This window comes from Lolium rigidum, chromosome 2, assembly GCF_022539505.1.
Source record: "Lolium rigidum isolate FL_2022 chromosome 2, APGP_CSIRO_Lrig_0.1, whole genome shotgun sequence".
Classification (NCBI taxonomy): Eukaryota; Viridiplantae; Streptophyta; class Magnoliopsida; order Poales; family Poaceae; genus Lolium; species Lolium rigidum.
The window spans coordinates 250,107,399-250,123,621 of record NC_061509.1 but is presented as its reverse complement, the minus strand read 5'-3'; the positions used below and the strand labels follow the sequence as shown (position 1 = coordinate 250,123,621).

Here is a 16,223-nt window from a genome sequence, read left to right as displayed (position 1 = left end):
AAGGTCAACACTTACACTGGATGGGAAGTACAATGCACCTAAAAACTCGTCCATCTCATAGCCACAAGAGATAGAAACAAACAAAAGGTCAACAACACTTACGCCATTCCCAGAAGTGACACTGGAGCCCTTAGATATATTTTTTCCAACCGTGTGGACGTGTGTTCGCCTATGGCTGTGTGACAGTCGACCTTGTTAAACAGAAGGGAACCAAAAGTACACAACAGAAGGTGGAGACTGGAGAGTGGAGACCACTGAAAGTGAGACAGTATCATCGAGCATAGACACCTCAAATAATACAATGCTACATATGATTTTGCATTTCTTCTCTTAAATGCACATGAACTAATTCTGAAAGGTAAAACAACAACAACATCAACAACATCAAAGCCTTTTTCCCAAGCAACTTAAGGTAGGCTTGATTTTGAAAGGTAAAACATAAAAAAAATCCTTTCGCTTTTAGCATCTGATCAACTCTCAACAAGTATGTCACCTCCAACTAAGTTTAACCATAACCAGGCTACATCCCCAAGCGGCACATCTGACTGCTCTTAATGAGATTGAAATCAACCTGGAAAGATCAGAATATTAGCACGGGGCTCGAAATAGCAGGAACAAGTTAATAGCAGAATACCTTTGGTCCAAAGAGGTCCCGAATGTTGTCGATGCCATAGAGAATCATGGTTGGCCTGGATTAAGCAGCAACATGTGGTAAGCATAGATTTCTTGCAATTTGATAGGTAAAGCAAGATTTCTTGGAACATTAGTTTGAGCAGTACTTAATCTCATTTTGCTCTTCTATTCAAGACATTAGGCAATACAAAAGATTTTGGGAAAAAATACCTAAAGTGTACATGCACAGAAGAAATCATTAATATGGAGAATATGCTAGTTTTACCTTTCAAGTGAAAGACCCCATGCAATGACATTAACACCCTCTGGAAGTCCCATGGGAAGTAACATTTCAGGTCTGAACATGCCTGAGTTGCCAATTTCCACCCATTTCTTCAAACCATCATGGTAGCTGAAAACGGAAACACAAGACTGATTTATGGCATCACAATAATCATGAAAATAACAGCAAAACAAGGTGTTCTGACCTGAAAATTTCCATGCTTGGTTCAGTGTATGGATTGTAGGCTGGTTTGAAACGCAGCTGTGACATGCCTAAGAATAAGAAAAGGAGATGAAGCAATCTTAGATCTCTGTGCATAAAGAGTAGCAGATATAGCAGATACAGGACAAACAAGAATACCAGCATACAGAAGACAGTTATCAGCATACAGCAGACAGTTTGTTGGATACAAATTCTACAGCTGGATATGCATGAATGCCTCACAGTAAGAACTTATTGGCACTACGCAACATGAATACAAAATCTATCTTTGGAATACATAATCCAAATAGAGATGGACAGATGGTTCACAAGATAAAGATCCCAATACACATTTCTCTTGTCTTCCTACTTAAAAAGCATTGTTGTATTACTACAACATGATAAATTTAAGAGGGGCATCCTCCAGTAATGCAGCATTACTCAAGTTCAAGGCAAGAAGAGCACAAGAACAAAGCATCTCCAAGCAACTGTTATCACCAAATGGCAGAGGACAAAGTCCCTATTTTGCATTATTTAAAGCTTGTTTAAGACGCATGTAATATGTCCTCCATTCTCTTGTAGAGTTTATATCACGATCTAAACTACCCATCTTGATAATACTACACCCGTAGAAGCCAACCTATCGAATACTTCGCAGATCGGCGTGGAAAATAAATGTTCTTGGAATAGTTGAACAACGCACAGTAGTTTTTATCAATTTAACAGCAAGATCCATAAATAAATATTATATAAAAAGACAATGGCTTTGGTTTAGCACCTAGTCTCGAGAAGAAATCTTCCAATACACCTTTCAGATCACCAAGCGTCAAACCATAATCACAAATAAGACCTGCAATAAGAAGCATTGTAAGTAACTTCTAGCTATAAGGTTAATGTGTGATGTCATAGGCAAGAAAGAAGATCATGGTTACCTTCTATCTGGTGGAATTCCGCAAGATGAGTTCGGTCCACAGCTTCATTTCGGAAAACACGATCAATGGAATAGTATCTCTTTGGAGCAAAAGGTTTCTGAACAATCCATGGTGGTTTATCAAAGATAAAATATCTCAAGAATCATTCAACAGAACAGAAATGACAAATTTAGTGAAACTAACACAATATAAGTTACAGGGAACTAGAAAGAGATAAAATAAGCATCACTTAATTGCTATACCTCCTGTGCTATCTTGTATAGCATCCTTGCGGAAACCGCAGTCGTGTGAGTACGAAGCAGATTTTTCTCTGCTTCATCTCGCTTCCAATCATAACCATATCTGCAGACAACAACCTCAAATTATAAACTCTCTGGCTAAATTGCAACAAAAACACTACGGCAGTGTTTGGATGTTTGTATTGGGCCTAGGCATTGGGTATTGGGGTATTCACAACCCGAATAACTCAAATTAGAGCGTTTGGCTCTCCTTGGCATTCGGGCTCAATATTGACTGAACCGATTAACACTACGCGCGAGCCCTCCCGAATGAAGAGCCTTCTTCTTCCCCGACCCGACCGTAACCTAACGAGGAGGCCGCACCAACCAAATCGAGCGGCGGCGCAGGTCCAAATCCACAGGACTCTATCTTTCTTGGTCCTCCGCCGTCCACTGGTGCCCTTCCCCGCACCTCTCCCTCCCTCCCCCCACCCATTCCCGCTGCCTCATCTCATGAATCTGCCCCTGCAGATCCCCGCATCTTCGCCCCGATCTAACCGTGGGTCAGCGCCGCCTCCGATCGTGCCGGACATCTCCCCTTGTTGCGTGTTGCTGCTGAAGAGCGCATGCTGCCGGCCAAACTCATTGAGCTCGTCTAGACCCCTTGCTAGCTGAAGTTTTGCTAGATGTGTTCTTCTGTGTGCCATGTTTCTTTTTGACCACCGCTGTTTGGTGTTGTTTACTGCTAGCTAGATGTTTGCAAAATTATTTTGAACAAAGCTAGCTGATGCATCTGTTCTAGTTCTTTGGTGTTGAATTTGAATGTTAATTTGTATCAAATTTAAACAGAGATTAAAAGAAGAAAGACAAAACGGTTCTTTGGTGTTAAATATTTTCTTTGCCTTTCATTAACTGTTATTATGTCATATAATCATTCAATCTATTCAAGAGTTACACAAGCTCATTTTCAAACATGTACCATGATTATACCCTCATACAAATGCAATACATTACTTTGACCATCCAAACAGGATCTGGCATTCAACTAGGATATCAATTCTAGGTACCAAATATCTAAACATCCAAACAGAAATATTGGTATTGATCTCAATGCGAATGTCAAAGGATATTGATATTGCACCGAATGCAATGCCAAGCCTGCCAATACAAACATCCAAACGGAGCCTACAACATTACCCTTTGGAGCCATAACCACCAGACTGATGGATTTGCTTTACTTTCTCAAGATAGTCATTAGGTAATTGTGTTGTTGTAGAAGGGGCTGCAAAAAAAAAACACAATCAATTAAATATGTTTCAATCAAACTGATGACTAAACAGATTCACAGAACTTTTACCTTTGAGGAAAAATGTATCATGTGAATCCCGAGCAGGATGCTGTTGTGGCTGGAACAGTGCATCAAAATTCCAGAAGCTACCAAAGGAACAGAAACCAAGGACAATGTTAGATATATATGGAATCTTATACAGGAAATAATGATAGGCTCAATACGCTACGTTATCTTTAAGTTGTCAGATGGTGTTGTCTCCAATCTATTTACACCTGAAATAACTTTCATTGTGGAGATCTACTTACAAGTACTGACCACAAGTAGTGTGTAAAAATAACAATACATTGTCTTATTTTATATAGCATGGCATTTTATCATTTGAAATAGGACCAGTGGAGTTTAGGCACAGCCTATGGTTACTTTTGTGTAGTAAAAACATTGGAACGCACCTGCTCTCTACAAACATGTTTGTCGGCATCTCAATGAATCTGTTACATCAATAAAATGAATTAATTCATTTTCCAAATATGGTTTTCTAATTGCAAATATCACGAAAAGATGATTTTTGTTTACCCCATCTCGATGAAAATGTTTTGGATGCTCTCTCGGACCTGACGCAAGTCCACCAAATAACAACTTTGAGTTATACACTTTATCACAAAAGCTGTATGAAAAAATTGAGCAACTGTAAAAAAATAAAACTACCTCTAACAACGGGTTCACATATCCTGTCGGAATAGGTTGTCCCAGAGCTCCATAATTATAATCTTTAAATTCCAAATCCTTCCAGTCACCACTTCAGGAAAGAAAAAAACACAGTAGTTTAAAAAATTCAATTAGCACGACAATAAGTGTATGGGGTATTGGGGTATACATAATATACATGAAACAGTTAAACTCTGGCAAAATGTTGTTGCATGGAGCCCATGACAGATAGTATAAGTACAGCTGGCTTCTTTGGAAGAGAAAAGGATAATAGCCAGATCATAGTCCTCTTGAGAGAAGAAGCATCAAATTACCTCTTGAGATGTTCTCGTGTCACATCAGTTGCCAAAGTTTTTCTCTTTAAAACAAACTCAGGTCCTTTCTTTAGTGAATACCAAATTGTTTTCCTGAAAACAGTAAAGCAGGTGCAAAGATTAGGTAAAATTTACTTCTATTATAAGGTAAAAATGACTACTATGTGACACCACATTTGGTTGGCAGTAGTTGACACGCTGTATTCAATAAATTTCTTATGAACGTGAGGAGGCATTGTAATTTGCTGGAACACGCATAACAAATTTAGAAGTGTTTTTTTTAAAAAAAAATTGGGAGATCGCTGGTATGGAAGATCATGTTTGCACTTAAAGAGCAACGAAAAGACAGATGTAGTGAGCTCTGCTGACTTCCAATAGAAAGCATGCCTTTTCCCTCTTTTGTGTCCTGGTTTTCCGAGCAACCATGACTTTCCATTGCCAATCAGGGGATCTATTGATTCTCCAATGTGTCTCAACAATGTAGAACAACTACAGTGTCCAAGAGCCCAAGTAATCTTGACTACACAAAGTTACAAACAGCAAAAAGAAGCACTTACTCCTTTGTTACAAGCTTTCTTTTCTTCAAATCATCGATTACTTTGTTAGCAACAACCTACATAAAAATGTTTTTTCTTAAAGGGAGATAAAGAATCCACATTAAAATGGTAGGGAGCAGTATACTGCAATAGAGTATGAACAGATTAAGAAGTACCAATCTTGTCAGAGGTAAAAGGCTCTGATGCATTGATAAGGATCAAAAAGAAAACTTCATACACTATCTACTGTACCTAACAGCTATTTATGCTGTGCCACTACACAGTTCAGTAAATGGCTCAGATGCAAGTGCAAAACATGTGATGAATGACGAGCAAATAAGCAACACAAACCTCCCCGTTCTCCAGCCTCTTAAGCTGCTCTTGCAACTCATCCTTGGTTTCATCAACCTGAATGAAACAAATAAGAAACTATCAGGTGTCATGCCCAGAGATAAAATCTTGACGATGTATGAAAGCACTGCCGAGAGACCTTTACTGGACACAGAAAAAGTTATAGCACTTTGAAAGAGTTGAACTATGACCAGCAAATGACATGACAACATTACGGGTGAAAGAATAGTACACCGCAGGCAAGTTACCCTATAGAGAATTAGATATACACGCTGAAGTCGACTCTTATCTCTCTGAAGACGATGAGACAACATGGGCTAAACCCTATACTTGTCTGGATACATGAAATAAACAGAGCTGAACAACGCACCATTCGCAGGACGAGGTCTTTATTCCCCTTCTGGAAGCCAATCCACTTGTTCCTGGCGGCTGCCTTCATCCCAATGTCGAAGACCACGTCCCCCAATTTCTCCTGCAGTTGCATCACTCTAAACATCAGCATTCCCCAGACTCTAAACCCTTGACTCCAATCGAGCACCTAAACCCAAACCCTTGTTGACTCCAATTGGACAGCTAAAGCAGATGGAGAGAGAGAGAGAGAAATCACCTTGAGCGCGGCCTTGGAGGCACCCTCGGGCGGGATGGCGGCGACGAGCTGCACCTCGGGGGATCCCCTGGCGGCGTACCCCTTGGCCTCGTCCGTGAGCACCCACGTCTCCTTGGTGATGTCCTGCGGGAAGGCGAGCTCGTCAGTCAGTACATAAAATTCGGGGGAGGGATTGGGGAGGGGGAGGGGAGTTACCGCGCTCTGGACGATGCGGAAGGCGGAGAGGCTCTTGATGACGTCCTCGAGCTCCTTGTGCGGGACGCCGAGGGAGGACGCGAAGGAGCGGGAGTCCGCGATCTCGGCGTTGGTGCTGAGGTGCGCGAGGAGGCCCGCCTCCACGTCCCTCGTCGCCATGGCGCGGGGCGGAGCGGTCTCCGGCTAGGTTCCGGGCGGCGCCGGGGAACGAGAGCGGCGGCGGCGGCGGCGGCGGCGGCGCTGGCTCGTTCGGGAGATGGAAGAAGGGGTAGCAGGCCAGGGGATAAATACGTCAAAGAAAAGTGGGGGCCAAGAAAAGTTTCGGCTCGAGCTCGACAAACGGCTGGAGCTCGATCCGCTCGATTCGGCTCGGCTCGAGCCAAACAAGCCGAGCTGAGCCGAGAGTTTGGCCGCGCCGCAAGAACCACGCACGCCCAGCCACACCTTTTCTTCGGTTCCCCTTCTCATATCCCGCTGGAGAGCCTGCGGCGAGCTCCCATGGCGAGCCCGTCGTCGCCGCGCCTCCTCTCCACCCTCCTCGCCGACCGCATCGGCGCCCTCTCCGCCAGGCCGCTCCTCCGCACCGGATCCCCAGCTAGAGGTTCGTGCCGGTCCCCACTCACCGGACGCCCCGCAGCTGCTCGCCCCGTCGCATCAGCGGGCGATTTTTTTTTTTGCTGAGATGGCTCGGGTCTCCTTTTGCAGGGCACAGGCGGGTGACGTGCCAGGCCACGAGAACGCTCTCCAACTTGGTGGATGCCCTCTTCAATCGGAGGTGAGCTCTAGGTCTCTCAGAGCTACCGTTTCCTTGCCCTGCTTGTTGGATTATCACAACTGTTAATTAGCCGCGCGCGAATTGTTCTTCCTTGGTAAATAGAGTGGCCATTTTCAAGTGGTATGGGTAGCACTAGGATAAAAACAACCCTGTATATTGATGCAACTTGACCCATCAATGACCGCATAATGGCCTGATTTTGGTAGTACTTATTTGGAGGTACACATATGACATATATTTCCCATATTCTTGATCAGCCCTCTACATTGAAACCGCAGCTGGGAATGTTAGCTTATTGCTTCCTGGTGCCCAGTACATGGCAAGAGTAAATTCCGGGTACTCCCGTTCTTGCTAGTTTCACTATTCACTAAGGCAGTGGTTGAAGCTTCATACGCATTTACATTTACATATACTATTTTGAATGTGTGGGCACCATCAGTGATGTCGTGCCAATCTACAAAACTTTGAAATTGGTCATATCACACTCACTGAGAGGTTTCAGGATTCATCATGAGTTTGCTGATCTTAATGAGTTTACAAACCTAACAGTATTTGAAGTATTGTTAGATAGGCGGGTATGGAATTCATGGAGTTTACTGATCTTAATGTAGGTTTGTGCATGTATGTACTGTATAAGCTGTTCTGCTCATACATGCTTGTATGACATGGCATACAGTATGCTATGCCTGTTACATGTATTACTTATATAGATGTATTAGTTTACGGTTTGGAATCAGAGATAATGGAGAATACTGTTGTATTGGTCTCTTCCTGTCGATTGTGTCCATCGTTTGTAGGTCTCTGATATTTTTTATATTGTATGGAGCATACATGTAGATTCACATTTGAAGTTTTTTCTTTTTTGGACTTCCACAGAAGTCGGGATGACTCACTGGAAAATAACCCTAGACGCCTACGACCTGGGAAAGTGTCTCCTCGTCTAAGCATTCCCAATCATATACAGCGTCCTCCATATCTCAATTCCGGTCAAAGACCTCACATGAACAATGGACCTGAAATACATGATGAAAAAGGGATTGAATGCATGAGGGCTTCTGGAAAGCTGGCTGCACAAGTTTTGAAGTTTGCCGGGACACTTGTAAAAGTAATGCTGTTATTGCCATAAGTACCTGATTTTTCTTTTTAATGGGTGGAACATTACATTCACAGGGGAAACCTCATTCCATTCTTCCATTACTTTGTTAAGAGAAAAGAGCATACCGAGCAAATGATCATCTGGTAATGCGCATATTAGACACCTTTGAAGTTGTTTGGCAAGTAGTAGTAGTGCCTTCTCATCTAAAGTATTGCATCCGCTGAAAATTATTCCATGTCAAGGGGGCCTGACCTTGCTCCCCCTCCATTACTGTGCTCCGGCATGTGATTAGATTTTATCGTGCCATTTACTTTTCTTGTGTCCTATACCTAAAACACAGAAGTAATTGTATGTAGCCCTTAAGGAAGTATGACAATCGATTTTCTGTACACTTGATGTATGATCATGCCTGTTATTCTCGAACTTCCCATACACTAGGGTGGTCTAAGGCTCAAGTATCAGAAACTGATTTGTTCTTATTTACAGCCAGGCATCACAACTGATGAGATAGATAAAGCGGTGCACAAAATGATAATAGATAATGGAGCATACCCATCACCTCTTGGGTATTGTGGATTTCCAAAGAGTGTCTGCACTTCAGTGAATGAATGCATCTGTCATGGGATACCAGATTCTCGTCCACTTGAGGTAAGCCATCCAGAATCTGGAGATAATGAATTTGAACACGTGCCAAGAAATTTACATTTGATCATTTTTGGGCAGGATGGCGATATCATCAACATCGATGTTACTGTCTATCTCAATGTAAGCCACGGATATTAGAATAATCTATACATCTGCTGAACTGACTAGTGTTTAGTCGCTATGCTTCTCTCACAGACAAAGTACAAATAAAGAAAGAAACTGAAGTTCTTATTTCTCGTAGATACCCTTTCTGATGATTTTCTAGAGGATCTTTTATTATATCGATTTCTCGCATGGTTGTGAACAAACATCCCACATTTCTTTTTCTATACAAAAGAATATAAAACCTAGGTTGTGCTTTGGAAGTTATAACTTCGCATGTGCAGATTCAGTTGATATACATTATGTATATATCGATTATTGTGCGTAGTTTTTTAAAAATAAATGCGGATGCTATATTTGGTCTCTATATTCATACATTGCATTTTTCTGCTCAATGCATATTTGGTTCCAGGGTTACCATGGTGATACATCTGCTACATTTCTCTGTGGGGAGGTTGATGATGAAGCAAAGAAATTAGTTCAGGTTATCTCAGTTCTGCGATAAAAGTATTTGTTTAATACTCTCTGTCATTAAATATGCATTAGTCTACGAAAGCATGAACTCCTGCTGTTTGCGGGCATTAGCGGTGTGCCTGAAATCCCTTTCATATTTTTCTTATTTTTTTGCCTCATGTACTTCCACAAGTGGTCATCTTTAATCTTTAAACAGTCATATATGCTATACGATTGAGGATATGTACCAGCGCAATCTGAACATAATTCATATGTATTTTGAATTATATAAGTGTACTAAACACTTCTATTTCCAGTCATATGGCAATAAGATCACATAAATTTTTCTTAGAGAAGCTAAAGGTTTTTTCTGTGCATTATTTCGTTCAAAGTTTTATCGAATGTCTTTTTTCAACCAGGTAACAAAAGAATCCCTTGACAAGGCTATATCAATCTGTGCTCCTGGGGTGGAGATCAACCGCATTGGTAGAACCATACAGTAAGTAAAGGGAGAGGCTGTATTACGAAGTTTACATACACACTTGTATTTTTTTTCATTAGTTTTTTTGCAAGCTGTTGATTCTGTAAGCAGGGGGTTCATAATTAAAATAAACTGCAGAAACTGTAGAAATTGGTGCTGTTTGGCTCTTCTGCATCTAGTACAGAACTTGATCATTCCCATTTTCTTGGACTTTGATTACAGTGGACATATAAGAATGGCTGCTTGTTTCTGATAAGTAATGACTTATTTAGTCCTTGACTAAACTATATGTATCTTATACATCCAAATTTACTACAAATCTAAGACATCCTTTATGGGACGGAGGGAGTATTAAACATACTTTCCTCATTATCCATGTTAGTTTGTGTTGCACTGTAGTTGGTTTTGTTAGAATTTGGATTTTTTTTGGTACCAGTGCTCAGTACAGTGATGCACAGACAGAGGTAGACTGTATGCTGTTGGAGTTTGCTTTTACATAATTAATTGAACCCTTATTCCTTTCATAGACGTCTGATTATTAGTCTGCTTATTGGATATCCTCGCCATTTCTTCAAACTGAGCACTACCTTACTGAAGTTCTCAATTTTTGAAGGGACCATGCAGACAAGTTCAAGTACGGTGTAGTTCAGCAGTTTGTCGGCCATGGTGTAGGAAAGGTGTTTCATGCTGAGCCTGCGGTGCTTCATTACCGTGAGTTCAACATGTGAAACTATGTGTTTTACTCGATGCTATCTGAAACAGTATTGCGCTTCTAGTTTCCATGGACTAACGCATCTGGAATTTGCAGGAAACAATGAAAGGGGCCGCATGATTTTGAACCAAACATTTACCATAGGTATATATTATTCCACTGTCTAGTATACGCACATAGTGGTGTCCTTATTTCTGTCATGAACTAGTGGTGAAAGAATGTGCTGGCCTGTTACCTAAACATAAGAATGGCACAAGTCATAACTGCAGTCCCTTGAAACATGTTTTTTTACTGTAGTCTAACAGACTGGCTTGCCTGTTCATGTCATCAGAGCCGATGTTAACCATAGGCAGCACAAACGCTACCATATGGTCCGACGACTGGACTGCGGTGACAGAAGACGGGAGCTTGTCAGCGCAGTTTGAGCACACATTACTGATCACGGAAGATGGCGTGGAAATACTGACACAATGCTAAGCCTGGCTGAAGAGGGAAAAATGGCAATGAACCTGGCTGGCTCGACGAACCGATCCTGCATTTTTTTTTCTGGGGCTAGTTTTGCTTCCATCAAATTCTATTGGAAAGCTACATTTAGTTTATATGCAAACATACATTCTTTATCTAGATAAGTCAGTAGGTTCATGTAAAGAACTAGAGTGTTATAAGAAGTTGAGCCTCGCTGCTGGGATTACAGCGCAAACAGATCAAGATCAGCCTCGTGGCTGTTGCAAGCAGGCCTGATAATTCTGATTGAGTTGGTTGGTTCTGGCCTCTGGGGTCGATGAATGGCACGTTTTGCCGCATCTGTTGGTGGGAAAAAGATCTGCTTTGCTTTGTTAATACTTCACCACGATTGATTGTGAGCTTGATTAGTCCCCAGCCGTTTCATCAATCAGGTGCCTGGTCCATTCACTAACCATAATCACTTCGCTTGCAGTTAAATTAAACTATTCTGCCATGGTATGTTCTGGTGCAGTCCAATGGTAAACCTCCACGTAGAAAGGGTTACATTAACTAATCCATTGTGATCTCACCGACCGTAGCAAATCTTCGCAACCGCTCCGCTAAACCCCGACCTACACGCTGTCGGTAGTCCTCCAAATACGCTCACTGGCACCTGGGACCCATGTCTCCATCTCACGGTAGGACCCACCTGTCAGCGAGTAGGAAAATGCTTTATCCCTACCACCTTTACCGCACCACCTTCCCATGCTCGTCTCCCCCCAATTCCTCCACAAGTTCCAGCCTGCGGAAACGAGAGGCGCGCCCTACCCGGATTCTAGAACCTTCCGGCACTGTAGCAACCGGCTAGCGCGGCGCGGCGGCATCTAGCCCGCGCGGCGCGTGCTCCTTAGAGATCGAGGAGCCGAGGAGCTCGCGCATCGGGGGCCGCGGACCGCAATGCCGCGCCGGCGGCGGTAGGGATGGCGGCGACGGCGGCGGGCACATGGCGAGGGGCGTAGCGCGGGCCGCCTCGTTCGGCGGCCGCGCGGCGGCGGGGTGGTTCTCGTACCGGCGCGTCACCGTGGCCGTCTGCATCGGCAACCTCGTCGCGGCGCTGCTCGTGCTCCGCTCCCTCACCTCCCCCTTCGCCCCCGCGCCCAGCCGCGTCGAGGTCGCGCGGTACACGGAGGAGCAGATTCGGAGGGTGGAGGAGTCGATCCGGATTCGCCGCGAGGCGGAGCCCGTCGAGCTCGTGCAGGCGGTACCAATCTAGCATCTCATTGCCAAAGTTGATATACTAGGTAGTACTAGTTCGTATGGCTTGCGATCTGATCCTCGAGCTGTTTAGGTGAAGAAGCTGCGGAAGGTTTTCGCGCGGGAGGAGAAAAGGCGGAGGGAGCTTCCCTTGGAGCTGAAGCAGAAGGTGGCGTATGACATCGTGGGGCGGCTGCACAATTTAGGGGATAACAGCAGCGTCATCCAGCAACAAGGTATTCTGCATATCTTGTTCCAGATTAACAGAATACCATTTTTGTGTGCAATGAAGTGAGCTCCTGACTTAAGTATAGGATGTGGAATCTGGCAATTCCATAGTAGTACGTGTGCTTAATTTGGACTTGTATGTATATCTTGTCTGGTTTGGTTGGGACACGACTCTTTTTTAGAAGCATGCCATCTGACGTGTTCAGCAGAGGGCTCAAGTAGATGTCTAGATGACATTCTTTTGCTTATTTCGACTAGTTTGTCAGATGTTGCATTACAACTGCTCTCTTGCAGATGTCAGTTTTTGTAGTTGACTTTTGCATTGTTATACATTTTATGAAGGGCTAGTGAAAACCAGAGACATTCTATCCATGAGCAGGAAGAGCAACCTTCCTGACCTGAACCATCAAGAATATGTGTTATAAGTTTATAACTCCATGAGTCAATTCCCTCTTCTTATTTTTTTTTTTTTACTTCTGTGCATTTGGATGGCCAATTGATGTATCAACCTAGCAGTGGTTCCGGATTCTTTAATTGTATTTGTAGCCTACACATATCAATTTTGCGTGTTTAGCAGAAAAATGGCATATGAGTTCTGTGAAATGCAGATTGTTAGGGAGGGGGCTAGTGGGTTTCTTGATGGTATCAGCTACCTGCAGATTTTTTTTCCAGTTATGTTTTGTGTGACTTCCTAATTTATTAGCACTAAAAGTTAAATAATGTTTTTGCTGTTCATTACTTGCATTTGCTGCATACATGATCTTGCATTTGCTGTATTATATGTTTCATAATACGTGTGCTTAATTTGAGCTTGTATGTCTACCTTGTCTGGTTTGGTTGTGACAGGCCTATTTTTTAGAAGCATGCCACCTGACGTGTTCAGCAGATGGCTGAAGTAGATGTCTAGATGACATTCGTTTGCTTATTTTGACTAGTTTGTCAGATGTCGTTGAGTTACAACTGCTCTCTTGCAGATGCCAGTTTCTGTAGTGGACTTTTGCACTGTTATATATTTTAAGAAAGGCTAGAATTGTGGGGTTTGAAAAACAGAGACATTCTATCCATGAGCAGGAAGGAGCAATCCTCCTGACTGAAGTAACTGAACCTTCAGTAACCTGTATTATAAGTTTATTAAGTCCATGAGACAATTCCCTCTTCTTAATCGACATGCTATATGTTTTTACTTCTGTGCAATTGGTTGGATGGCCAATCTGTGTATCAACCTAGCAGTGGTTCTGGATTCTTTAATTGTATCTGTAGCCTACAGCATATCAGTTTTACGTGTTTGGCAGAAAAATGGTATATGAGTTCTGTGCAATGCACATGGTTAGGGAGGGGCCTGGTAGGTTGCTTGATGGTATCAGCTACCTATGTTTTGTGTGACTTCCAAATTTATTTTCACTAAGAGTAAAATAATGTTTTTGTTGTTCATTACTTGCATTTGCTGCATACATGATCTTGATTTTTTTTTTTTGCTTTGTAATAGCAGCGTTCCTTTGATTAAGTTAAGTTGTCTTGGTTTGTGATGTTGAAGTGCTCATGTTTGTTTTTTCGATATATGACAGAAGCTCTGGAAACATGGCGTGTTGAGATGCTAAAAGATACCAAAAGCGCGTCTATACAGAATTCGTCAAAATTGGGCCTCTCCAATGTGGAAGCACGTATGTGAGCGTTACCGTTAAAAGCTACTTCTACATTTATGATTTATTTTCTAGTGATTTGGTACCTCTTCGGTGCGTCCAAAGTATTTTTTTTTTTCTTTCTCAATTGGTATACTGGGGTTCAACCTTCTCCATAGGAATGTTAAAGCGAAGCCTGGAGTTCAACTGGCATGCGCTATTGGAGGATATTGGTCTTTGGATACCAGTAGAAGTCCCACACACTGAACATGATGACAAACCTGAGAATGAACCAGAAGGTTGTTTCTCTAGCATTGTATATATTTTAATCATCTTTTATAAATGTCAACACATAAGTGGTGTCAAGTCTGGCCATTTTGGTTAGGATTATAGTTATTACAGAACAGTATTTGAATTGCTCAAAGAGATTGAATTGTTGCAGAAGAAGAGATAATAGCAGGTCCACCTTTGAATCCACAATGCAATGCTGAGCTACATGCCGATTATGGTGGCGCTGCTGTGAAATGGGGCTTAACGCACCACAAGGAATCTGCTGCTGATTGTTGTCAAGCATGTCTAGACCAGGCTAAGAATGCCAAGCCAGGTGAAATGAAGTGCAACATATGGGTTTATTGCCCATCAGAATTTGGTTGCTATTCACCGGACAAATATGAGCATAGACATCAGGAGTGTTGGTTGAAACAGGTATGCCTGCTTGTTCTGCGAGTCTACCTTACCATTGAATCTTTTGCCCTTATTTGCATCTTTAACCATATTTATTTTCTACGAGTGTTACGATTATCTGATTTTTCCTATTCCTGGTTTGGCACCTGAGTTCTCTTAATGCTTATGTGAAATGGGATAATTTGCTGTTCAGTACCTGTATGTTATGTCCTATAATTCTTGGAAGTTTTAGTCATCTGCACTACTCCAGCTTACTAAAGCCTGTACACTTCCAAGTGTATTTTATTTTCTTTTTAGCCAAATTTTTCATTGTGTTGAACTTTTGAGCTAGTTTTAGTAATGATTTAGATGGTACATTGGAGAAGTTTGTGGTACATACTTGATGGGGCTAAATATAAATCCATCCACACAAAATATGTTATATGCTATAAAAGTGTGTGGATGTATGGTTGTATTTTACATGTAGCTTTATGTTGAATCATTGAGTTGCTCTTTCTGTATTGTAAAATTGTCAAAACTTCAGTTCTTGTAAGAGCCGTTTCTCTTATCATGTTGTATTGGTTATAGCGCAAATCTTGTTTGTGACCACATGATTATTTGGAGGAGTTAGGTTTAGATGCTGCACTCACTATGCGGTTGTTGAACAAATCAGATTGACCTTGATATGCACTCCCACTGTAATGTTTATCTCCGTATGAGGCTTTGTTCTATACTTCTGTATAACAAATTATTAATATAAACTGCTGAACAATGTTAATTGTATATATTATGTTAAGATGATATCTGACATATCCATTGCCCTGCACCCCTGGCTAACCATCTCGTCATGCTTTGCAGGATGACCGGCCTAAACTGAACTTCAAAGACAAGTACACTGAGTCTTACAGAGATTCTCATCCCAGAGCCCCTGTTGTTGTGCCCTGGATGTCAGGTGTCACCAGCGCCTAGCCCAGCGGCTCATCCGAGATTGGGAGATTTTCACTGATGCAACTTCACTGACAAACCTTCATATCATTCTTTCATTTGCCACGATACTCTTTTGTTCTTGGTGTATATGATGTAAAACGTAGATTAGACGATTTGAGAAAGATGCCTCCTTTGAGGCAGGCTTGTTGAGGGTGTAGGGGCTGAGGGATGTGGTGTCGATGAAAAACTAAATCCAGTTATTTAGGTCATGGTCACCTCCCACGTTTCCACTATAGTTGATTTTGTATCATGAAATACCCTCTGGGTTCTGACGTCTATAGAAACATGGCGCCATTAAGTATCATGTTCTAGAAAAATATCTATGTTATCTTCTACAGCTATATGTACAAATCGAGGCTTGGGAACTTCCGTGGTAAACATGTATGGTGGACCTGGTGTCAACACCTCTGAAGAATAAATGGCTTTTTAGATACAGGCTTTTCTTCTGGCGCTGAGAAGGGTGAGAGTCCCCTCACTGTATAGTGGTAGCTAGGGTTTGGCATTATGCCAGTAGTTTTG

The 16,223-nt window shown here is 42.2% G+C and overlaps 3 protein-coding genes across 3 annotated transcripts; 2 read left to right on the top strand and 1 right to left on the bottom strand.

Annotated features, from left to right (window-relative positions):
- Window positions 1–255: 255 nt before the first annotated feature.
- Window positions 256–6,422, bottom strand: LOC124693252 (phenylalanine--tRNA ligase alpha subunit, cytoplasmic; the record flags this gene model as incomplete). The annotated part of the gene is given in 18 exon segments (XM_047226724.1): window positions 256–571; window positions 635–689; window positions 899–1,024; window positions 1,101–1,167; window positions 1,875–1,946; window positions 2,029–2,125; window positions 2,271–2,370; window positions 3,444–3,528; window positions 3,604–3,680; window positions 3,987–4,025; window positions 4,111–4,148; window positions 4,243–4,333; window positions 4,557–4,649; window positions 5,114–5,169; window positions 5,444–5,500; window positions 5,814–5,915; window positions 6,051–6,173; window positions 6,246–6,422. Coding segments are annotated over 18 exon segments (1,488 nt in total). The 3' UTR covers window positions 256–520.
- A 300-nt stretch (window positions 6,423–6,722) lies between these two features.
- Window positions 6,723–11,263, top strand: LOC124693251 (methionine aminopeptidase 1D, chloroplastic/mitochondrial-like). The gene is made up of 10 exons (XM_047226723.1): window positions 6,723–6,846; window positions 6,951–7,020; window positions 7,897–8,125; window positions 8,603–8,764; window positions 8,840–8,881; window positions 9,276–9,347; window positions 9,736–9,815; window positions 10,411–10,508; window positions 10,606–10,653; window positions 10,841–11,263. Exons 1-10 carry the CDS (start codon window positions 6,744–6,746, stop codon window positions 10,984–10,986), a joined length of 1,050 nt encoding a protein of 349 aa, XP_047082679.1. The 5' UTR covers window positions 6,723–6,743; the 3' UTR covers window positions 10,987–11,263.
- Window positions 11,264–11,956: 693 nt separating this feature from the next.
- On the top strand, window positions 11,957–16,039 carry LOC124688512. The gene is made up of 6 exons (XM_047222182.1): window positions 11,957–12,214; window positions 12,302–12,443; window positions 14,001–14,096; window positions 14,234–14,353; window positions 14,497–14,759; window positions 15,576–16,039. The coding sequence occupies exons 1-6, from the start codon at window positions 11,957–11,959 to the stop codon at window positions 15,684–15,686; spliced, it is 990 nt and encodes a 329-aa protein (XP_047078138.1). The 3' UTR covers window positions 15,687–16,039.
- The last annotated feature ends 184 nt before the right edge of the window (window positions 16,040–16,223 follow it).